This window comes from Drosophila bipectinata, chromosome 3L (assembly GCF_030179905.1).
Source record: "Drosophila bipectinata strain 14024-0381.07 chromosome 3L, DbipHiC1v2, whole genome shotgun sequence".
Classification (NCBI taxonomy): Eukaryota; Metazoa; Arthropoda; class Insecta; order Diptera; family Drosophilidae; genus Drosophila; species Drosophila bipectinata.
Window position 1 is genome coordinate 13,920,676 of NC_091738.1, and position 23,453 is coordinate 13,944,128.

Genomic DNA, 23,453 nt, shown 5'->3' on the forward strand with positions numbered 1-23,453 from the left:
CCAGTCATAGCCAAGGAGGCACCAAGTCACCGTTGTCGTGGCCCATGTGTCAATAAGTCAAATGATGTTAATTAATTGGGCCTGATAGCGAAATGCTCTGTCAGGGACAGCCTGCCTTGGGCAGTTTGGCGTAATTAAACAACGCACCATTACGTAAATAGGGAAAACTACCAGCCTAACCCCCGAAACTTATTATTTCGGCAAAGTGCATTAAAATAATGATCTGCCAATCGAAGCCCCAGGGCCTAATTACATGTAAACCGCTGTCAGTCTCGAAAAACAATAAGCTATACTCACTTACTTCAAATTCAATTTAAAACTTGACATTAATTTTAAGCAACATAAGATCCACAAGTCATAATCACAAAAACAAATAGTTTTATAACCGAAACCATACGAATTACCATTCGAAAAAATACAACTTTAATTTCGAAGATCACGAGTTTTATAAGTTCGACTACTTTGCTTTTCAAAATAGGGTAGCACACAAATCGAAATACAAAAATAGAACATTGTCACATTTAAAGACTGGATTGCCAAATTGAATATCTTTATCGCAGTTTGGGCAGAAGCCTTGAAGAGCCTCTTACAGCTATCAGCCATTAATGGTCGAGATTATCAAAAAGATTTCGTTTTATACACTGCCTTGGAGTTGTTAAAGTGGTACTGGGCTATTCGAAAGGCTATGCTGCCAGGACGAACCAGTTGACGTTCCAGTGCATCACCATAGAGCTGCACCAATGAGGGCTCCTTCTCCACGGGACTCAAATAGGCGGAAAGGCCTCCCATCAACTAGAAGTATAGGTTCAACAGAAATTCGTTTAGTTTATGTTTCACTTCACTTACCAGGCCTTCATCACAGTTTAGAAAACGCACAGCTTGCACATGTTCCGACCAGAGACGCCTGCGCCACTTGTTGTCGTATTTTTGGGCCAGGGGCAGGAGCACCAGAGAACTGAAGAGCTCGTCGCCGTAACTGGCCGCCTCAAAGTGCTCCACAAACAGGTAATAAAGTGGCTCGAACCGAGCTTTGTCCACCAGCTCAGCATCAAAGTCGAAATGATGATTGGCATTCTGATGGTTAAAGTCTTTGAGGTAATCGGCTAGCAACTCGTGCAAGTCTGGATCCAAAAACTGCGAATCTGGACCCATGAAGGCTATCATTAGATACATAAGCTTCTCCAGAGGACTAACAATCTGAAGTCCCTGCCGCTCTAGTTGCCGAACGAAAGTCAATGTCATGCGGACGACTTGGTTCTCTGTTGGAGGGAAAAATAAACATCAACGAGTCTGCAAACAGGAATAGCTTTTTTACCTGAGTATATGGCAGCTGGTCGTTGCTGCACATTTTGCAGGTAGTTGCTGAGGATGAGGCGCATCTGGAAGAACGGCCAGTCGGCTGGAAGGATGGGAGCTTGAGTGTAGCACAGCGACAGGGAGGGCTCCGAGTTGTCCTGCTCATGAAACCATGAGAGTGATAATCAATAATGAACTTCATTAAACTCACAGCTATGATGTGGGGATACACCATTTCCAGACAGGTTTGCTCCAAGAGTTTCAAACTCTTTTCATCCAATTCCACATACTCCCCATTGAAGATGAACCGTTCAAAGGTGCTCTTAATCTGTGTGGCATGGGCAGTGGAGAGGCAACAGAGGTAGCTGTACACCAACTGCAACAGCTGCGGGCGCTCCAAGTAGGTCTCCAGGCCATCCGTCGTCAGAAGTTGGTGGACGAATCTCAGCTCAGTACGGGCGAAAAAGTTGGTGGCCAGAACCCGATTGAGTCGCAGGCCTAGTTGTCGCAGATACTCAGCTAACGGCTCCAGCACCGCCGGTTGCATAAGGGCCGTAAACAATGTATTCTCGATAACTCCACCACCTTCCAGGGAAACAACGAGCAGGGCCCAGAGATTACTCAACAGATGCACCGGATACGACTCACTGACGATCAGCTGCGGCCCGTAGTCGTGCATCAACACTGCTCCCATATTAGGCAACGCCGCGTTCACGTGTCGCCGATCCATGGGGCGTCTCAGAATTACGGAACCTAGACTGGAGAATGGTAATTAAAATTTATTTAATGGTTGCCTAGGTGGGAACTCACGCCAGGTCTTGTACGCATGCCACAAAGCTAGGCGACTGAACGAATTTCGGCAGGATGCTGCGCAGGAAAGTCTGAAAGCTGGTAGTGCCCAGATAGCCATTACGGGAGAACCAAGAAGCGGCATACAACACGGCACTCAAAAGGGTCATCTGGCTGAACTAGAATGACGGGTTGATAATTAGGCATTATGTGATTAGTTTATAAGTTTACTCACATCGTTGATTTTTTCGGAGCGCGTGGCAGCGTGCAACCACTTGCAGCAGCAGTTGTTGAGCGGCTCTACGACTAGCTTCTGCCCCTCGAGGTCACAAACTCCGCTTTCTCCGCTGGCCACCAGCGCCACGATCAGAGCTGCTGCGTGTTGGCGCACCAGCCCCGATCCGCCCACGCCTTCGAACACACAATGATTGGTGTGCCAGTCAAGTAGCTGGCGAAGTGCGGGCAGGAACTGCCTGTAACGATTGAGATGTCACTCAAACAAATCGCAATGATAGTTATTTTCCACCCAGCTAGCTAACCGTATGGCTATAAAAAGAGTTGTAGTATCATATAAAATAGCACAGTCTTCAAACAAAGTTCAGTTCGACTTTAAAATTATCTACTGGATGCAATGGCTACCAGAAACTTGAGTCTACTGATTGCACTTCTTGTCGTTTGGGATTCTGTTTCCATCAGCCAGTCTGCGCTTCAGATTAGTCCTGCGATTTTAAAACAAGTCAGAAAACTGCATGCAAGATGTGTTAATCAGACTGGAGCAGACGATGGTAAGTGTGAAGCTCCCTTTTGAAATATATTTCACTTTTAAAAATATTTTACTCGCAGTAATGCTGCATCAGGCTCAAAAGGACAGAGTTATGCTGCACGATCCGGCCTTTAAGTGCTTCTTACACTGCATGTTTGACATGTTTGGACTGGTACTAGCTCCAAAGATAAAAATATAATAGAATAATATATCATCTCAATCTCCACAGATGGACTCTCAAAACGTTATGCATATAGAGTCCTTAAACGAAGTCTTGCCGGAGGAATATCATGATAAAATAAACGAACTAGTCGGAAAATGTGGCACTAAACGTAGGTCAAACATTTAAACAAAGTAGTAGCCTTAAATATCTATTGGAATAATTTCAGAGGGCAAAGATGGCTGTGAAATCGCCTATGAAACTGTAAAATGTTATCTGGAGGTGAACAGACCATTTATAATGGACGAGATAATTGCCATGATTGGATAGCAATAGCTTCTACGTACCTGAACACATCCCGATCCACGATCCCTAGAAGCAAAAAGCAGCGCAGGATTCTCAGAGACTCGATCTGAACGCGAACCATCCGGGCCTGTCAAAGAGATTCAGTTTAACGGAATTCCCAATTGTGACAAAAATATAATAAAACCTTGGTATCCTGAAGGAACAAATATTGCTGAAGTCTTTGGATTAGCACTCCCTTCGCGAGACTCTTTGCTATATCCAGATGCTGACAGACCAATACTCGAATCAGTTTCAGAAAAAGTACTTGAGGTTGTCCATAAAACTGGCCGTTGCCATTCCCTGAAGGCAAAAAATTGCGAAAGAGAATCTCTAGGAGATCGCTCTCATTGGCCAACTGGCGGGCTACCTTAAGACTTGTCCGGGCAATCCTTATAAGTACTTTCAGACAAGACTCCACAGTGCTATTATCCGGGCGAACCGAGTTTAAAATGAACCTAAAGAACCAAACATTAGTTTGAATCTAACATAACGATAAAATACTTACTTAATTCTTTGCAAAATGTTAGTTCTCAAAAGGCAATCTATCAGATCCGTTTCCGCCAGCTGAAAATCGTCCATGGACATGCGACTCTCTCCCTCATCCTCATCCACATCGGCTCGCACAGCTTGACTGGTGGTCAGTAGCTTCATATAGCTTTGGAGAAAGGCAATAGAAGTGGGATCGGAATCGGCTTCTGCGTCACTCGCGTTCTCCAAAACCTTTAGCACCGGCTGCCAATGGCAGTAGGCATAATCGTGGACATTATCAAGTACTACTTCATCCGTTTCGTTGTACAACAAATTCGCTAGAGCTCGGCTCACAACCTCTAGCTGGGCGGGAGCGTTGTCATCCAGACCATAGCGCAGCAGAAAGAACATCTTTGATATTGGCAAGGTCAAAACCTGGTCGTAAAAACCCTGGTTGTAAATACTAAATATTCCAGCTATAGAGCCAAAGGCAGAGATTCTCTGCTGTAAGACAGTGGATCTGGAAAACATGTATATGAAAAACTGTATTCAAATATTTGATCTAAACCAACCTGGCCAGGCGGAACAACTCCTGAAGTGTGTAGCCAGGACGCTCTGCTTCCTCGCCGTGTAGATAAAGCTCCCTGTCGTCCACTGCCTTGGATGATGCCTGATCTTCCTGCAGCGAGTGGGGCAATAACACTCCTTTCCAATCGAATCTTGCATCAAACTGCTGACCAGGTTTCAGTTCCTTCATCTTAGTAGGTATATCCCGCATCCAAGCCAGCTTGTGTTCTTCTACAAGGCCAAAATTGACCCACTGACCTTCGTCACTTTGCTGCAGAAGTTCTAGAGCTGGATTTGACTCAGGCAGAGATGAAATCGATTGAGAATAAGGTTGTGTTGTTTTTGGCGGCTGGGGTGGCGCTTCTATAATTATGGGACTAGTCTTATTATCCACTAGCTTGTCTTTTGCTTGTCGTTTTTTAGCCAGTAAAGCTATCAGCGATGGATCTGAAGGATAAGTTCAAGACAATTAAGAAATAATCGAACTGAAGAGACATGTAGCTTACCCAAAGACGCTAGTAACTGTTCCCGCTCTGCTAGAATGTCTTGCTCGCTCATTTGGCTTAGTACATTAAGGTTTTCCTCATGTATTTCCTGTGCCATTTTGGCATCTTTTATAAGAGAGCTGCCTACCGTTTTAGAGGCTTCTGAAGTTCGCAAAGAATCTTTTGGTTGTGGGGAATTTTCACTCAACATTTGGCGGGCAAAAATACTCAATGGTTTGCTGGGGTTTCTCTGAAAATATAGAATGGTAATGTGATTTAGATTCTTACTTTTTTAAGTATAACTTACCTGTTGCGGAGCATCCGGCAAAACGGGTCTTATAGAAGCCACAGGTCTTTCTACAAGGTCACCCAGGACATTGCTTATCGATCTTGCGTTCATTTTGGTACCCTTGACGTCTCCTAAGATGTTCTCCTGGATCTCATCCATTAGCACCTTGTTTGTAAGACCACAGCTGCCCTGCGAGTCAGATTCCCTGAAGACACTTGATTTCTCCTTGATTTCTTTTGCTTCCTGGTGCGTCGCCTCCGGTTGGGTCCTTTCCGCAGATGTAATACGTCCCAATTTGGCCTGTTCCCTTCTCTGAGCAAACATGGACTTCTTGGGGGCTGTAAAATCAAAGAAAAACAAACGTAAACAAAACATTCCAATGTGGTTGTCTAAGAAATACCGGCACAAACCTTTATCCATTCTCACAAATGCTGCAGCTGGTTGAAAGCCCGGATTTTTGGCCCTCTCCGCATTGAACTCGGCCGCCATTCGTAAGACATCTTCTTCGCTTTCACCAGGCTTCAGTTTTTTAAACATTTTTAAGGCAAAACAAATAAAGAACTTCTAGTTGTAATTAGAGATGGGAAACCATAGAGCCCATACGGGTTGGCAGCTCTTGTTTAGCGTTATCCAACACTGATGTCTAACAGTATTTTAAGCGGGTATTTTAAATCTTTATGGGCTTCATTTTGTATTTAATTAGAAAAAAACAATATAATAAAAGTTCTATTTTTTGAACGTAGTGCCAGTATCCGACAAGCACTTCAGGAGCGACTGCTGGGCCACTAGGGTGTCTTTATGCGGTAGGGCAGCCACATGGAAGAACATCTCAATGCCCTCCTTGAAAAGCTCGATGGCCTCAAGGGTCTTTTGCTCCTCCATAGCGCGAGCGGCTTCACGATAAAGTTCCTCGACTTTAATTAGCTTGGATACGCTTTCCTTAAGAGAGATATTCTTCCGACAGCGAGGACAACGCACATCCTTGGCCAGGTCCTTTGGGAATTTGAGTAAATTAACGCAGTTGGCTGAAGTGCACCTGGAGAACCGACATTATTATTGCCTTAAACTTATAAAAATTATGATTTAATACTCACCAGAAGCGCACTTGCTTGTCCAGTTTTTGGAGCAGTGGCCAGTTCTCCTGGCAGGCCATGCAGTTGCAGCTGAATGAGTACCTTCCGCGCAAGGACCTTTGCCGCTCCTTGAGATTCATGTTGATGAAAATTGGCCCATAATTCACAGCCACCACCTCATTCGGACGATGAGGTTTGGTGGCAGTTAACACCAACTTCTTACCAACAAAATGGCCAGCGACACTAAATAATGTAAGCCGAAATATAAAATTTAGTTTCAAGGGTATTATTAAGTTACTTACCTCGGCCAGCACTCGTGGTTGAAGTAGGAACCAGTGCCGTAAAGTCCTGCTCCAACGTACACCGTCTTGCTGCCGTCAAACCGATGCTCCTCGGTCACCTGGGTCTGGTAGATCTGGTGGGCATTGTACTGGAGCACCTGCAGCAGCCCCAGCAGTGCGGTGGCCACCTGGAGTTCCACGGCCGTGGGATTCACGCCTTCAGTCTTGCGGCGTCCGAAATACAGGGACTTCTGCAGGATGCGCAACAAAAAGCCGGCCATCAGGGACCTCTGCAAGTAATCCTCCGCATGGCGCTCATCCTCGTGGGAGCACAGGTGTTCGAACAACAGATTGGCGGTAGACAGACCATCCTCCAGGCTTTTGGCTTGGGTGAAGATGCGTAGTGCGATGAAGCAAAGGATGGACATGCCCGAGCCGATCAGAAGATCCATGAACTCGCACTCGAATCGATGGTAGCTGGAGCAGGCTTCACCCATGCACTGGGCGGAGCAGAAGGCAACACCGGAGCAGTGCAAACAGGACACCGGGGTGTGCAACCTTACGGATAAAATAAAAATTAAAGAATGTCCAAGAAAAGGCCCAGATTCACTAACCTCTTGAAACAATGATGACAGTTGGTTCCAAAATAGCTGGGAATCAAGCAAGCCGCCACGGGCTCTTCGCAGAGAACCACGTCGCCGGTCCTCACACCCTCGCTCGCCACCACGAAGCGACCTTTGTCCTTCGTCTCCACCAGCTTAACCACCCTAGAAGCTCCTCTGAGTTCAGGATTCTCACCATGTGTTAGTTTGGGAAGCTGTTCCGTGGATGACTCTTTTTTAGGAGGCTTCATCGAAGCGATCTCCTGGCGACAAACAGCAATGTGGCCGGAGTCAGAACCAGGGAGCTTTTCGGCAATCTTCAGGGAGATTTCGGCCTTGGCAGGTTCACCCATGGCTGAAGGGGGAAAAGAATTTTAAATGTAAAATACAAGAACACTTAGAATTAACCCACTTGCATAGGCCTTGGCCATTTTGCAGTAGTAGTCTCCACTGCCCTTCAGATCCAATCCAAAGTTGGTGGCCAGCTTGAGGTCGCTGAGAGCAGCCTCCCCCTCGCCCAAACGGATGAGTATGGACGCTCTCGACCGGTAAGCTAGGGCCAACGATAGGCCATCATCTATGGAGAGGTCCGCATTCTTGTCCGGAGCCCGCATCACAGCCAGATTGGCTGCCATAAGGGCTTGCTGGAGCAGCTCCCGGACGGCCTCTTCCACAACAGTCCCTTCGCTACTCATGAGGAGCAGTTTGTCCGCCTGGGCACGTCGCTGGGCAGAGAACAGGGCGTCCTTCGGCTTGAACACCGGCTGAACATGCTCCAGCACCCCCAGAACCGGATCGCACACCTCACGGTCGCTGAAGATGGAGAGCACCCGCGCCGCGTTAGACTTCAGCTTCCCAAAGTAGTTTTGCAGCCACTTGTCGCCGCAGGCATCCCGTACATCCACGCAGAACTCGTTGAAGAAGCCCCTCTTCTCCGACTGGACGGTGCGGGTGGAGCAGATATTGTAGTACGTCGGATCGAACTCCATTATGTAAATTGAAGTTTTTATTTTATAAATGAAGATATTTTCCCGTCCGCGTTTTTTGACCACCACACGGCGTTGAGTATTCGGGAACAGCTGGCGGATGATGTGACTCCAAAAATAGACGGAATGGTTCAGTTTGGGGCAATATACATAAATACACGCAAACGAATCGATAGCTAGTGGTTCACTTTCGATATTTTTCAAAACATTTTCGAAAAGTTTTCTAAAATATTTCTGTGAGAAAACCCATTGGAAGAGACCTTTGAAATGTTAACGACCCGAAGATGTAGATCCAGAAGAAACTCACTCATCATTTATAATTATTAGTTTTATTTTGTAACTGGAATTGGGGCTTATAAATCACATTAAATAATTTATTTAAAAATTAGCTAAACGTACAAAAATATAACAATATGTATATCCGAGTATTTCAAGTTATATATTCGTATGTTAAATAGTTTAAGTATCTTATGCTGTTTTCTCCTGGAAAATTGTCTTTAAATATATATTGTATTATATATTTTCATTAAATATTTAGTGTTAAATTGTATTTAAATCTAAGATTTATTCATGGACTAGCAAGATTAGACTTTGTCAAACAACTTCGTGCGTAGATCCGCTAGGAAACAAATAATTTATAAAACTTTTATTCGATTTATAGTATATAGTTTTCTATACTATGCACTCCGATTTGGGTCGTAGCAAGAGGTTCCCTTTGACCAAGTCCTAAATCCAATGGAACTAATGTCAAAAATCATAAACAAAATCATGTAGCTTGAATTTCAGTTTGATTATTGTATTTATTACGTGATTTTCAATGATAAACTTCTTTTAAATAGGTAAAATGAACGTTGATGGGTAGTTTTGGGAGGAATAATGAAAAATCATATTTAAAGTCACTATTTAACTAAGGATGTACAAAATTCAATTGGCTAATTAAGAGTAGGGTTACAAGTTATACATACATTCTTTTAAATTCAGAACCATTATAATGTGTAAAAAAAATAGGATTGAACTGAAGTTCGGGTCGGGTGTTTTAGATTCACATGATGTGTATATATATATAAAATAAATTACATGGTGTATGTGTTTGTTTGATTTGTTTTTTGTTTGTTAGCTTTAGTCACAATTAATCTCGTTGGCTTCATTTGCAATACGATCTAAGAGAAAGTGTTACTAAACTTAACAAATAAAATGCTACAAAAGTTTCAGCCTCGCCGCCGACAGCTCCGAAGCGTACAAGTCGGTATTATAGTAGGTATATATATATATGTATATTATAAACTATTATCATCACATTGTAAACGTTAAGTGTTTCGCATTAATTTGTTTAATCCAATGAATCTATGCAAAAACGAGTACATCGTAGTTTTAATGTCTTTTTTCCGTGTGTACAAGCTGTCGTCGATCGATTCGATACGAAATTCCTCACACTCAGCCTGCCTTGCTCACTCGACCGGATACGGATCCAGATTCGGAAACTTTCTTATGGCCAGTTCCGCTTTCTTTTTGTTTTTCTTTCATTCTTTTGTTTTTGTTTTTGGTATAGCACTGCACTGGTATAGCAGTTTAGCCTACGTACAAATGTAAATAAATTAGCACTTAAGAATTAGAGAGTGGCCTAGGTCCTACTTGCAGGTAGGTCGGTCGCAGGATAGCCTAAGAAGGATGTGGGCGCGTGCGGGTTTGTAACACTTGTTTTTCGCTTAAATTAGCGAACGAAATAAATTAGCCATAGTATCACTTATTTTGTATTTTTTTTAGAAAGTAATCAAACTAATTTAACTATAAATTAAAAAGGATAGATTTAACCCAGAACATGGAAGAGGCCGGTTTACACTTAAGGAAAGTAGTAGAGAGCGAGTGGCGGGCCGCCCGACTTAACCTACCACTACAACTATACAAATGGAGCACAGCAGTAGCTGCCGCCGCGGCCCGGAACGGTCTGCACTGCAAACACACGGACACGGGCGCACGGGGTCAGCCAAGGGTCTCGGCAGTCGAGCCCGTTCGGAGCGAGATTAAGGCAGAAACATCTCACGACATCTTGATGCCCAGGGCGCGACTCGAGTACTCGTACACCACATAGCTGATGGAGACCGCCGGCAGGACCTTGAGGAAGTTGGGCGTAATGCCCCGGTACAGTCCCGTGAGACCCTCCTGTCGCACGATCTTGCGGAACAGACCCGTCATCGTCTCTTCGCTGCTGTGCGCGTCGCTACTCTTCAGAGGGATCTGGGTCTTACGCTTTTGATTGGCAATTGTTTCGGCGGCTAAAAGATGGAAAGAAAAAAACGATTAGCAATCTTGGGTTTATAACTAAAATCCTTGCTGCTCACCTTGTGCCTGTAGCCGAGTCCGCACCAGGGCCAGAGGGTAGGAGCAGAGCTGGCCGAGCGCACTCGATGTGCTGCCACAAGCGAGTAGCACCAGGAAGCTGGGCTGCTCGTTGTTGTCGTGGCTGGCGATGTATCGTCGTTTCAGGGTCTCGTATACGGCCAGATCGATGCCGGCGTATGGCAGGATTCCCAGGATGTTCGGCACATAGCCTCTGTAGAAGCTTCGCGCGCCCTCGTGCTTATAGATCTTTGCCGCAGCATCAGCAATGCCGGCGTACTGGCCAGTCTTCCTTAGCGCCAGGCGCGTCTTTAATACTTCCATGGGATAGATGATGGTCTGGGAAATGCCACCGGCAGCTGCTCCAGCATAGAAGCGCTCCACGATGCTCATCTGCCGGCTGGCATCCTCGCCGCGGATCAGTCGCTTCATCTGCTCGTAGGCGGCAAACTTCAGAGCTGTTTCGGGAGCAATCTTAAGGACATTGATGCCATTGCCGCGCCACATGCTCCGTGATCCGCCTTCGTTCAGCATGATCTGCATACACTCTGAGATTCCCATTCTTTGCGTTTGTACCTGGTTTGAGAAAGAGAGGGTTTTCGTTAGAATCTTGTTTATATTTTATATTTGGGGTTGAGCCACTCACCTGTAAGTACACTTTGATTCTGTCCAGTGGCGCTGTGCACGTCCGGGACACTGCTCCTGCAATGCCACCCGCTACCAAGTGCCGCCACCAGAGGCCTGTCTGCATCTCCTTCTGTGTGAAGTCATCAGGTACGTTCATATCCTCGCCAATGTCGAGGTACTGCAAGGATCAAAACGAGGATAGGTTAGTTGTGTTGGGGTTCTCTGGGGGTTTCTTTCCAAGATCTGGGACTATGCTAAGCTACGGTTAATGATGTGCAGTTTAGAATAATGAAAGTAGGGTCATCGCAATAGGTCATAGGTATCACCCACCCCTGTGATCCTCGGATTAGGCCCCATCCTCTACTTATAATCAAGCCTAGCCAGCCACGCAACTGCAGTTGCAGGTGGTGGTGTGGTGGTTCTATATATAAAGATTAGGCCACTAGTCTGGCGGTTGCAGAAAAATACGCAATCCACACGCGCCTTTGCCAGAATGGCGGAAGCACAAAAGCCGAAAGCGATGCAATAGTCTGCCATAAACAAAGGTTATATCATGCGAATTAGTTGTGTGGCTGGCTCGTGTGTGGATGTAGTATGTATATCGGCGGTTCGTGCCACTACTATATACTTAGTTTGGCGTCTCTGCTGCTTTCTTTCGGAACGTCAGACGTGCCCTCCTCCCAGTCCTCTTCCTCAGAAAATAATTGGCTCGCCAATTTGTTGTGTAATTTGGCAAAGTTTCTCTCCCTACTTTTGCTCAATGAACTCGAATATTATTTGTTTCTTTGAATTGCTCAGCTTTGTGGCTTTCGATGGAGATTTAAAACGAATTACTGATTGCTGGAAAGCTGTCTGAAATTGATAACAATTCCTATTATCACGGGGGTCTTGTGATTCCCGAAGCTTTCGCGAATGAACTAATTCGATTGAATATTACAGACTTTCTAAGGGGAATTCGAGCAGGTTATTACACTTTCCCGCTCCCGAGCTGGATGGCATTGAATCAAATTTAATTCAAACGATAACGAGAGCTGTAAAGTGTTTTGTTTATCTATTCGGGAGATACAAGATATAACCAGAAATGCCAGCATCCGCCTTCTGCTCGGGGATGTGCCAAATCATTTTGCGTGTTTGTGACAATTATTTTTTTTTTGGGAAAAGTAACCTTTGTTCCCTCCAGACGTGAGAAGATCTCTGAATCCCAAGATCGATCATGGAGCTGAGTTTGTCCATCTAATTAGCAAATGGCAATCACATGGGTAGCACCATTCGCCGGACAATTAACAAAATTGAATATTAATCCAGTGGAAAAAGTTCCATGGAAATGTAAATTGGCCGCTTAATGCATCGTCATTGCTGATGGAATTTATCATTTCCGAGATTCATTCACATATGTATGCATATATATAATGTATATAATCGTCGAGAGGCACATGACTGCGAAGAGCTTTTTAATAGACAATCTGGGCTATTTATAACAACCGTGAATTTTGGCGCACAGACGTGGAAACGACCGTGAAAGGACAGGGGTCTTAACCAAGTTAACCCACCTTGGTGCATTCATAGATGATAGCAAGGCCCTTACTATCATTAATACAATGCTCCAAGGTTAGCCATCGCTTGAATGGTCAATCAACCGACCAGACATGAAGGCAAACGGGGCCAAGGGAGCTGCCCAAGAAGTCGGTCGGGGGTTTTCAAGATATGTAGCATTGGGGAGTGGATCATCGACCGACTGATGAACTTGACTCATGTACGTAGAACTCGCTGGTAGACGTCATTGGGGGAATTTTGTGCTACCCAGTAAACAGCCGTGTAATATAAATATCAACAGGTTCGTATAAAAAGAGAGAAAACTGTTGACGTCACAGAAATCGTGGGGGCTTGACCAGCTTGCCAACTACAGGGCCGAGGGAGGGGTCAAAGGCGCTGACTCAGTCGCCTCGAAGGCGTCCACATATTACACATACGCACTGTTGGCCAAGAGCAGAAGCATGACGACTGGTTGGCAACCAAAAACTAGAAGAGCCAGAGAGTAGCCAGCAGAGAGACACCACGCGCCGCACTAAGTATGTCGTCTTCATCGTCGATCGCTAAAAATCGGTGGAAGCCAGCGGGGAGCGGAGGCACGGACCGGTTCCATATCAGCACCCGATCCCGTCACCCGCCGGAGCTCGCTTCAGCGCGCCAACGATCGCGCTGTTGCTAGGGGCCCGTGGGGCAACCTAAACTCGAAAGCCAAAACCAAATCGAAGCGAGACATTAAGCATTCCGCATTGTGTAAGTACAAGTGCAGGCGAACAATTGCAACAGCTGCGAAGGGAAATTGAGGTGCTGCCATTTCGAGTATTATTTTTAGAGGCCCGTAAAAAAAAAAGCATCTGAAAATATGTTCCTTAACGTGGCAGACTCCCCGATCCTAAACCTCAACTGTGAATTTCCAGGAAAAACCGCAGACGATAAGATACACAATCGCAGCCATATAGCAAATAATTGGGAAGTGAGTCAGCTTCCGCTGCATTGGGTTATGAGAGTTGAGAGTGGACTCATGGATGAGTAGTGTATGCCTCAACAAAGGCCATTAAAGAGGCTCGTCGTCGTCGTAGTCAACCTACCCGTCCCATCATGTCACGGAATATGACCACGAAATCCTCCATCATGTCGCCAGCAACTGCCATTTGCTGGATGTTGTGGTAATCGACTGGCAGATTGTACTGGTAGGTGCTATTTCGCAGCATCTTGTCTGGATTTGGTTCAACTGCACCACCACTTCCGATCCGAAACTCCGGGTTATTCGTTTCCGTTACGCTAGTTTTGGCGCCGGAATGTGGCTTTCACTGTCCGAACACACAATTGCAACTTTCACTGCGAGCCGTTGTTACAAAATATCTTGTTTTTGGCTCTTTTCAATATTAAATTATTTATTCTGTGGCCTTAAAACGCGGCTAGACTTTGGTCGACTCGCTTCAGCGCTTGATTGCAATTTTATTTACACTTGCAGCTCACTGCTCACAAAGAGAGACAACGCTCGAAGCTCAATTATATAACTACGCTCCAGTGGGGAGGCGATTTCAAATTATAATTTGGGGCTTGGGGGTTTCACGCGCGCACAACCATCGCGGGAGCCAGCTGACAGAAGACTGAATTCCGCGGCTGGCGGTCGCCACTCGCGACTCGGCGCGAGCGATTGGAAACCCGAGAGCGATCGCTCCGAAGCTTCGCGATACGGCGTCTCCTCGCGGAGCAAAGTGCACCATCGTAGCCGTTGTGGGCTTTTCGCATCTGCCTTCCTCTTTCGCGGCGGCGCTCACCCCCTCCTCTTGCCATGGTGGCGTGTGCGGCCTCGGGGCAACCCCTGCCACAGACCAGAGCCCCCATACCCCATACCCCAATTAGTTATCATAGCCTGGGCCCTGTCGACAGCCCTTCGACTCAGAATGCCTTACCGCAGTTGGATCCTCCACATACCCGCTTTGGGAGGTCATCTTGGCGGCGGTGTTACTTCAGTCTGAGCAGGATAGCCACCCGGCTCGGAGTTCAAGCCATTTTTCTTGAATCTACAATTTGTAAGCTAGCAGAACCAGCTTACAATTGGATCTGCAATCCCCTTCCAACACCTGGGCTGGAATTTTTTCCCATTGCAATTTTTTATCAAAAAAATATACTTTTTAGGTAAGTCTAAATGTGTTTTTCTATGTGACTAGTCGATCAAAAGCTGCTTTACTCTGAGGGGTATCGGGAACTACCCACAATTATCATCTTGAGGCCAGACTTTTGGCTTTTTCGATTGCCTGTTTTTGTTTACAAGTTTGATTCTTTATCACGAAAGTGACTTTTCGCATGCCGAACCGGTTATAGCCGACTTCGCACCTCTCAAGGGTCTGATAGCCACATGACGGGCGTGTGACTTTATTAGCTCCTCGCCGGGATGACGCTGCCCTCCAGAGCGTAGAGCGTCTGCAGCACAACCGACACTATTTGTTTACACCCGGCGGAAACTTTTCTCATTTTATTACAGGACCTACGTCACAGTATATGGGTCCGGACTTATCAGGAGACCACAGAGCACAGACCACAAGGTTCGGGATCACTCTCCGAGTGTTGTCAACAGAAAACACATTCCGATTTTAACTCAAAACGCAAAAAAAATAAATGGCACGCGCTTATCACGTCGATTAAAAAATAAATTAGAAAAATAAGCTTGTCATCTCCTGGCATCCGGACTATCATGGAGATAAGCCAAGGCCCGCTGAGGACACACCCCACTTTCTAGGGCAGGCCCCTGCCGAGTGATACCTTAACCAGTGGAATTAATTTACGACGCCCAATAACCGCCTATTGTGGTTAAATGCAACGGGTGCTACTCAATTGCCTACTTAACGAGCCCCCATCGGTCTTAAATTACCGACAAAAGCCACTAATAATAAAAAATACAATTTCGAACCCTGCAGTGTTCTCCCGAAACACTTGGATTACATGATCGCAGAGTCATGCAACCATTAGCCATCCAACCAGGTTCCAAGTCCGCACTCAAAACTTTTGGTTACATGCACCCAAATCTTATACAATATTTAACTAGTTACAACTACTATATGTTACTTTGAGTGGATCCGGATCCAAATCGAACGCAGACTTCTGAACTGCGTCTCGGCTAGACAGCGAACTTTGGCCAAGTAATCACATTTATTCGCGGAATCGGTGTAAATATTTTCTATTTTTGCAACCCAACAACGACAAGGCAAATATAAATGTCCAAGTGCAGGCTCGGAGGCTTATCGGCGCGTATATGCGTTCAATCTCTGGGCGAATCAATCATCATAGTGGAGGCAATTTAATTATAGCCACAAACTTAATTAAAGCCCAGTTAGTGCGCAGGCCTCGGCCAGCCCAGCTCCCATCATTAGGCTAATGCAGACCGCGGAACGTATTCCGAACCTGTATCCTTGCCAGCATGGCTATAAATAGAAACAGAACGGGACCTGCCCAGTCGGTTCACAACGCCCTGGGGGCATCGCTTCCCACTGCGGCTGCTTGACGACAATCCCCGAGCCACCGGTTGACCTTAAACATTTCAGGTCTGCACACAAAAAACACAAAAACCCACCCGGCGACCGATAAGCTGGAATTTTAAAAAGTTGTTCCAGACTGCGATCGGTGAGTGGAACCTACAGGCCTCCAAGTATACAGAATGTGATTTCCCAGTTACATGGAATTGATATAAATGGTGGGCTATAGCGAGGACAGAGCCCACAAGATGATGAACGTAAACAAAATGATTACGCAGGCCACTGGGAGCGTCATTTGCACTGGTCATTGGATAAAAAGCTAATAAACTAAAACACAATTGAGGTAAGTTAAGTTTTAAACTAAGAGAAATTATAAAAACTTTCTACCATAGAGAGCAATCCCTCCCTCATACTATAAATATTGATTCCATTAGGAATCCATTCCATCTTTTTTCGCTGTGCACCTTAAAAAAACTGCTGGATCTTTATGAGAATGCGAAACCCATCCCGATATGATATCAAAATAAGTGACTTCCCCTAATCGGGTTTTTTTAAACTGTCTGATGAAATCAGCTTAACGTTTACGTCAGTAAGTCCACGGGCTAAGAGCGCGACTAAGAGAAACCCAGTCATTATATCAAAAGCTCCGTCTCTTCGCTGTCCGATAGGAATTTTCTTTCGGGTGAAGGTAATACTAGTAGACTGAATACAATGAAACGAAAACCAAACACATGCAGGCACTACAATGGGTGACTGATTAAAATATGGAACTAATGATAAAGCCGCTGACGGTGGGTGGGATGGGTGTGTTCTGGTTCGGAGCGATTGTACTTCCCGTGCCCTTCGACTACTTGTGAGGGACTATAGCAATATTTTTAAATGATTTTTTTTTTTGTAAATCGTAATATGTTAACTTGGCGGATATGTACCTTCAGATCTTCCTCAGTTAGTCAGGAGTAGTGTGGGTGTAGGTACTACATTGACATACATAGTTTTGGATCGTATGTGGGTGGTGTGGTTGGTATGTTTGATATTGTTTTCAGTTATTGGCGAGGATAAGAGGGTAAAAGTAGTCAATTATTAGTTTCAAATACGATAACGTTAAACAGCTACAAAGGAACTAAACGTATGTACATGGCTAGGAGGGAACAATAAACTTAAAGCCAAACTTAAAAACTTGCACAAACCACTACACTTTGGGGGAGTACAGATTGTGCTCATAACTCACAGTAGAGTGACGCCAAAATTTAATCAAGTCGTGGATGTCCGTTGATGGCGCAAGGAGCATAAAGTCGCGCCACTCGTTAAAGCTAATGTTCAGGCTTCCGTCCTTATCCATTCTGTATTATAGATAATATTCTTTAAAATTCAAAAGGCCGCTCGAAAAAAGACAAAACTCCTACCTGGTGAGTAGTTTCCTCGCCTCGTCTATGTCAATGTCCAGGCCCAGGTCTTTGAAAGCGGAAATCAGCTCCTCCAAGTCCACTTTCCCTGAAATTATATCTCAGATACCATTCGTTTTAAATGAAAATTAATAAACTCACCATCTCGGTTCTTGTCTAAGTGCGAGAACTGCAGTACAAGGTTCTTCTCGTGCTCCCTGACGTAGTGCATGAACTCGGCAAAGCCCACGTTGCCACTCTGATCCTTGTCGGACTGTTGGAGGAATTTCTGAAACGTGGAATAGGTGCGGAATTTTACTAGTACTTTCGCCAAAGGAATATTACTGAAATGTGGCCAGACATTGACTGCCAGAATCGACCGCAATCATTAAAAACAAATCAATTTGTCGTATCCAGAGGGCTTCGCCAGCGGAAACCATAAAAATCTCGACACTTGTCTGCACATTAACCCTCTGTGGGTCAGCTAATCCATTTCTGATTGCTTTCTCTTGGTTGTGAAATTAGAATATCAGAAAAACTAATGGAAACCATCGGGGTGTTTACTTTCTAATAAATAAATAAGGGAGAATTTCAATAGCCTTGGCAATAATAGGCTATTTTCAGCGACATGTAGATTTTATCTGAAGGATAAGCAAAGGGTTAAGATAAATTGTTTGCCCAGATCAGGGCATTCTACAGCAATAATATACATTGTATAAATTAAGATTCTCAGATACGTTCGGCCGTCAAGGCCGCATATTATTGATCTTATGTGTCAGCTGCTTTCTAAAGAAAAGCGGAACAAAAGCTTTGCAAGACCCGGGCGGGCACATGTGGCACATGCACATAACTTATGCTATTCACGTTCGCCGTCTCGTTCCCAGATCCCCCTGCTCACCTCAGCGTAGACACTCGACATCCCGAACTCGTGCAGCGCCGCCGACAGGTCGTGGATGTCGATCCGTCCGTCGCCGTCGCGGTCCAGCTGCTTAAATATGCGCTCCAGCCGTTCCTCGTCCTCGATGGGTATCTCCGTGGGCAGGATGGCCTGGCCGGCGGTGGCGACCATGTTTTGGGGCGACACCGAGTGCAGATTGTAGGGCATCGTGGCGATGTGCGTATGCTGTAGACTAAAGAGCCGCGAGCTGCCATGGTCATAGCCGGTGGACAAGGTGGCGAGCGAAGGATGCAACGGCGCGTAGATGGCCTGCGCCTGCTTGGCGTAGTTGGGACTGCTCCTTTGGCTTAAGTCAGTATCGATCTGCTGATCCTGCACCTGGTGCTTCTGCTGCTTATTATCCTTTTGCTCCTCCTGCTGCTGCTGGCTTACTGCTAGGGATGCGCTGTTTTCGAGTCCGACTTGCTTTCTGACCATTCTCTAGACTCGTGTTTACGGTTTATCTCGAGTTTTCTGCGAAGGACCGTCGGCGATGGATTTTTGGGGTTACTTTGATAGTGGCTATCCAACTGGAGACTGCGGGCGGAGTTGAATGCGGTTTGAGTTTTGTAGCTCCTCCTATGGCCGGCACATTTTGGGTGTCCGATCGAAAATACCTGGAAAAACAGTCAGACGCCTGGCACGGCATTAGTAAATTGTTTATGTTAGTTCGAGACCGTCTGGGGAGCAATAAACAAACAAATGGTGGATATTAAGTTTCACCGGCTGCCTGGGTGAAGTCATCCGATGCTGGATTTCTCCGAAGGGTGTGAGCTTAGTCCGCTTGGCTACTGTCCTCGCATTTAGGAATGTCCATTGATTTTCAAAGCAGCAGCTTTCTAGCAGCTGAAGGCCGCGAGCGCATTTCCGGAAAACCTTGAACCAGCTTCACGCACACGCACATGGCCCAAAAAGCAAAGCGGCGGGGATGGGGAAAAAGGGAGAGTTTCCCCCAGCGACAAACTCGAACTTTCTACTTTTAAACCCAGCTTATTATGCAGAAATGCTAGACGAAGACCACTTTCTCGGCCACTCCTTGCAATTCATCGTACTTTTCCAGCCGGCAACAACTCAAATTTCTGGCAAATTGCTCGCGATTCTTGCCAATTTGGCAAAAATAATTCTGCAGCCGTCGATTTTCAGGCACTCACACACACACGCACGCAAATGGATACGGAATTGGATATGCAAAAGAAATTCCTCTACGAGGACCTAAAATGTCGAAGGTCCTGCGATGGATTACCTTTTCTATTGGATGTAGGGTAGACGGTCGGCGGCCAGCTATGACTTGAGCTCTTCAGTTGCTTTTCAAGTGTTTAAGGTGGCACGAATTTTGGTCGGAAGAATATTCAATTTAAAATCCATAGAGATGAGCGGTTGGGGTTGTTCCTATCGATATTTTAGTATCAAAAATGTATTTTATATCGCAGTATTAAAAATACTAAAAGCTTATCGATAGTTCCCTGTGAGGCCCATGTTCGAGTTCGTTTGCAACCAGATTCTGGTTCGAGGAGGTTTAAACTTTTGATTTAAAAATTTGGGTCAGCATCTAGAATAAACACAAAAATAATACTTTTTAACATATGTATTTTCTCTCCTCTCAATCTGCAGAATGCTGTTTATATATTTTAAACTAAATTATTCGTTAAGTAGTTCTATACAAAAATTGGTCTAAACTGTGGAATTGAATTTTGGAGCAGTGTTGCACTTTTTTGTATGAAATCGTAGCTTTCGGATAGTTCTTGGGAATATACATTCAGTTAATTACATTTTAAATGCGCGCACAACAGCCTTCGCCGCCTCACATGAAAAGACACATAACAAATGAAACACAACGAACTGAGGGGAATACAAGATGCAATCTGTGGAATTGTTCGGCCATCTAGTTCATCAACAGGTTCCAGGCATCGTCCTCGGCGCTAGCCTTGTTGCCGCCGCCGGTCGATCCTGGTTTGGATTTGACATTCTTCACGTCCAGGTTCTCGAAGCCCTCACTCAGCTTGGCCGACGTGTCCTGCAGCTTCATGTTTCGCCGTGTAGTTGCTCCACCGGACGGGGCGTTCTGGTAAGAGGTCTCTGAGCTCTGGTAGTTTGACGACTCGAAGCCCGACCAGTCGGCATCGTTGGTCACGCCAGCAGTGGCCGTTCCGCTGTTGCTGCTCAACTGATTGTGATACGAGCTGGAGCTAGTCAGATGCGTCTTGTTTCCAGCGTTCTCATGCTGCCAGCCACCCCAGTCGCTGTCGCTCACGCCGCTCTGCTGGCCCAGTCCACTGGCGAGATTGCCGCCCACGGAATTGGAGCGCTGGTAGGCGCTGTCATCGAAATTAGGATCGTTGTAACCGCCCTGGGGGGAAGAAATGTTACTTCCCGCCAAGTTGTTCCATCCACGCTTGCTCATATCGGTGACCTAAGAGAAATCAAACGAAATATTCATTAAAATAAAGGTAAGGAACAGTCTAGCGACACTACAGACCTTGGAGGCCACATCTGTGACACCACTCTGAACAGAATCTAGCAACGTGCCTTCTTTAATCTACAACAAAATACAAAATAAAAGCAAAAATAAATAATACTAAATAATGTGTAAACAGCAAACTAGAATCTAAGTACATAAATGAGACTAAAAGATAAAAATTTAAATAAATTTACTTAAAATAAATCAAGCCATTCTCGAACTACCAACAAATTTAATAAAACCCACCTTTGTTGAGGCCAAATTGACTGTGGTTACTGCTTTCTCCTTTGCCGTGTTGGCCAATTTAGAGGCATTAGAGGAAAAGATACTCCAACCGGAAGCCAAGGTGGACAGGGTCGAGTCGAAGAGCTCCTGAGATTGCGTTTTTGGTGGGGGCTCGCGAGTGAACCCGAAACCTGCATATTTTCCGCCCTGACTCGGTGGCAAGTGGCTGGAACAAAGAACCCATATTAATCTTATCACTTGGACACAAAGAACACACAACCGTCTCTTACTCTGGTCTAGAAGCATTCTCTACTTGACGCCTATTGAAGAACTCCTCTTTTTGATCCTTAAACTCCTGGGTCTGGTACTGCTGATAGCCTCCAAGGTCGCCACTCCCTCCACCACCATTCTGATAGCCTCCACCGCTCGTAGCGTTTCCTCCATAACCTGTTGCACTGGGTCGCGACTGGGTGGAGCTAGAGCCCCCACCGCTGCTAAAGCTGTTGGAGCTGCTCAGCCGCACCTCCGCCTCCTTCTGATCCCAGCTCTTGCCCTGGGCCAAGGTGGAGATCTTGTCTCGGTAAAGAGCCGCTGCCTTGGAGTTGTAACGTTGGGTGATTGGGGCTCGATCGTTCCAGTCCGCCTGATCCTCAAGGAACTCCCGGGCATTGCGATTACCACCGGCCTTCATTTTCTCCAGCTCAATGTCCTTCCACTTGTCCATCGTCACCGAACGCACAAAGGACAAATGAACGCCCAAGCTGCGGTGCTTCCCGGAGCACTCCAGGCAGATCCAAATGCCATAGGTCACGGACACCCACTGCGGATTGTGGGTGCCACACTCAAAGCATTTCTGATGGGCAATAATGTGGAAAGTTATAAAAAATACTTTTTCTGCAATCTGTTGAAACCCACCGAATTTTCGTCCTGCGGCTTCAGCTCCTGGAGCACCCTACGCGTTCTGGGACTGGCCATGCCAACAATTCGCTAAGGATTGGACGTATTTGATTTGTGGGTGGCGATTGCCCAACTCTCGGTTCAGTTCCGCAGCTGATACGAAGTCGCTCTGAGACTTTTGCTGACGCTGGCGCTGATTTTCGTGCAATCTCCAAGAGCTAACCGAGGATTCCCACTCCGCAGCCTCTCAGTTGCCGTATCAAAACACAAATAGCAGCAGTCACTTGACTAAACATTTAACAGATGTTTTGGGTTCTTGGGGTAGCTCCAGCCCAGAATAATGGCAAATTGGCAAAAAAAAAAAAACGGTTAAGCGTGTCCACTTGGAAGTCTTTTTTGTTGTTGTTAGGGTTGTTGCAAATATATCGAGCTATCAATATATCGATATAATGGTGGTTTACAGACGATTAAATTGGAGCGAAGCCTGGCAACGCTGAAGAAAGCGCGCAATACAAATTTTGAAAAATATATATAGAACAAGAATCTATAAAATTTTTTTTGAAAAAGTTACGAAGGTTATTTTTTGCATTTTTCAAAATTTTGAAGGGGACCCCCTAGGAAAATTGACGAAAAATCTAAAAAATAATTTGTTTCCAGATTTTGATGCAGTTTTATGGAGAATCGATCCGCGAATCGCTTAAGGTATTCCGCTCAAGAATCGGATGAATATTGGCCAAGATATGGGCTTCGCTGTGGGACATAATGTCATTTTCTGCACTTTTCAAAATTTTGAAGGGGACCCACTAGGACCCAATTGATGAAAAATCTAAAAAATAATTTGTTTCCAGATTTTGATGCAGTTTTATGGAGAATCAATCCGCGAATCGCTTAAGGTATTCCGTTTAAGAATCGGATGAATATTGGCCAAGATATGGGCTTCGCTGTGAGACATAATGTGATTTTCTGCAGTTTTTAAAATTTTGAAGGGGACCCCCTGGAAAAATTGACGAAAAATCTAAAAAATAATTTGTAATATTGGCCAATCTACTGGCCAGTGGGTCACTGTTCTACCTGTGAAGCATTGCAGAAATGTACCTTCTCCTCTGGACAAATTCAATTACCTTTATTGGATAGCATGCCTTTGTTTTGGGCAGAGCATAACACTCCAACAAATTATACATTATCACGCTGATCTGATTCCCAGATCGGGGTTATTCATCCGCCGGCGTCTTCCGAGGGACGATGCAGGCCAATTCCGCCGCGTCACGCCGAAAAAGTTAATAAAAACAGCGATTTATCACACTCGTAACAGTAATCAATCTCCTACTGGTGGTCGTCGGTGGCTTTCGGATTTGAATTTGGGAAATCTTGGAGTAGGAAATTACTTACATGAGCGACTTCAATGCAAACAGACCGCGGGGGGGACTGGGCCACCGCCGTAGAATATATAGTGGGGTCGGGGGATTCCCAGTTATGGAAT

The 23,453-nt window shown here is 45.4% G+C and overlaps 5 protein-coding genes across 10 annotated transcripts; 1 reads left to right on the forward strand and 4 right to left on the reverse strand.

Moving 5' to 3' along the window:
* Window positions 1-400: 400 nt before the first annotated feature.
* Window positions 401-5,734, reverse strand: LOC108120751 (RNA polymerase II-associated protein 1). Its single transcript, XM_070280496.1, has 13 exons — window positions 5,573-5,734; window positions 5,181-5,500; window positions 4,895-5,123; window positions 4,394-4,835; window positions 3,859-4,341; window positions 3,499-3,808; window positions 3,356-3,441; window positions 2,321-2,558; window positions 2,107-2,264; window positions 1,508-2,054; window positions 1,316-1,454; window positions 847-1,259; window positions 401-792 (listed from the first exon to the last, which is right to left on the reverse strand). Exons 1-13 carry the CDS (start codon window positions 5,697-5,699, stop codon window positions 619-621), a joined length of 3,666 nt encoding a protein of 1,221 aa, XP_070136597.1. The 5' UTR covers window positions 5,700-5,734; the 3' UTR covers window positions 401-618.
* Obp69a (Odorant-binding protein 69a) lies at window positions 2,557-3,522 on the forward strand. The gene is made up of 4 exons (XM_017234547.3): window positions 2,557-2,870; window positions 2,929-3,020; window positions 3,078-3,180; window positions 3,238-3,522. The coding sequence occupies exons 1-4, from the start codon at window positions 2,717-2,719 to the stop codon at window positions 3,336-3,338; spliced, it is 450 nt and encodes a 149-aa protein (XP_017090036.2). The 5' UTR covers window positions 2,557-2,716; the 3' UTR covers window positions 3,339-3,522.
* A 106-nt stretch (window positions 5,735-5,840) lies between the features above and the next one.
* Smyd4-2 (SET and MYND domain containing, class 4, member 2) lies at window positions 5,841-8,237 on the reverse strand. The gene is made up of 5 exons (XM_017234395.3): window positions 7,531-8,237; window positions 7,131-7,473; window positions 6,538-7,074; window positions 6,257-6,478; window positions 5,841-6,198 (listed from the first exon to the last, which is right to left on the reverse strand). The coding sequence occupies exons 1-5, from the start codon at window positions 8,105-8,107 to the stop codon at window positions 5,889-5,891; spliced, it is 1,989 nt and encodes a 662-aa protein (XP_017089884.2). The 5' UTR covers window positions 8,108-8,237; the 3' UTR covers window positions 5,841-5,888.
* Window positions 8,238-8,884: 647 nt separating this feature from the next.
* Window positions 8,885-19,794, reverse strand: SCaMC (Short Calcium-binding Mitochondrial Carrier). 5 transcript variants are annotated; one of them, XM_070280568.1, is made up of 8 exons: window positions 19,637-19,794; window positions 18,355-19,030; window positions 17,619-17,745; window positions 17,478-17,565; window positions 17,303-17,414; window positions 11,088-11,246; window positions 10,444-11,017; window positions 8,885-10,377 (listed from the first exon to the last, which is right to left on the reverse strand). In XM_070280568.1, the coding sequence occupies exons 2-8, from the start codon at window positions 18,829-18,831 to the stop codon at window positions 10,142-10,144; spliced, it is 1,773 nt and encodes a 590-aa protein (XP_070136669.1). In that variant the 5' UTR covers window positions 18,832-19,030; window positions 19,637-19,794; the 3' UTR covers window positions 8,885-10,141. The 5 variants fall into 5 exon arrangements, with proteins under 5 accessions (XP_070136669.1, XP_017090048.2, XP_070136670.1 ...); XM_017234559.3 differs by having other exon boundaries at window positions 18,355-19,010; window positions 19,637-19,768; XM_070280569.1 differs by lacking the exons at window positions 17,303-17,414; window positions 17,478-17,565; window positions 17,619-17,745; window positions 18,355-19,030; window positions 19,637-19,794 and adding an exon at window positions 14,537-14,765.
* A 169-nt stretch (window positions 19,795-19,963) lies between these two features.
* ArfGAP1 (ADP-ribosylation factor GTPase-activating protein 1) lies at window positions 19,964-22,367 on the reverse strand. Of its 2 annotated transcripts, XM_017234562.3 has the most exons (5): window positions 21,992-22,365; window positions 21,367-21,929; window positions 21,098-21,302; window positions 20,870-20,929; window positions 19,964-20,803 (listed from the first exon to the last, which is right to left on the reverse strand). In XM_017234562.3, the coding sequence occupies exons 1-5, from the start codon at window positions 22,049-22,051 to the stop codon at window positions 20,276-20,278; spliced, it is 1,416 nt and encodes a 471-aa protein (XP_017090051.2). In that variant the 5' UTR covers window positions 22,052-22,365; the 3' UTR covers window positions 19,964-20,275. The 2 variants fall into 2 exon arrangements, with proteins under 2 accessions (XP_017090051.2, XP_017090052.2); XM_017234563.3 differs by lacking the exon at window positions 20,870-20,929 and having other exon boundaries at window positions 21,992-22,367.
* Between the last annotated feature and the right edge of the window lie 1,086 nt (window positions 22,368-23,453).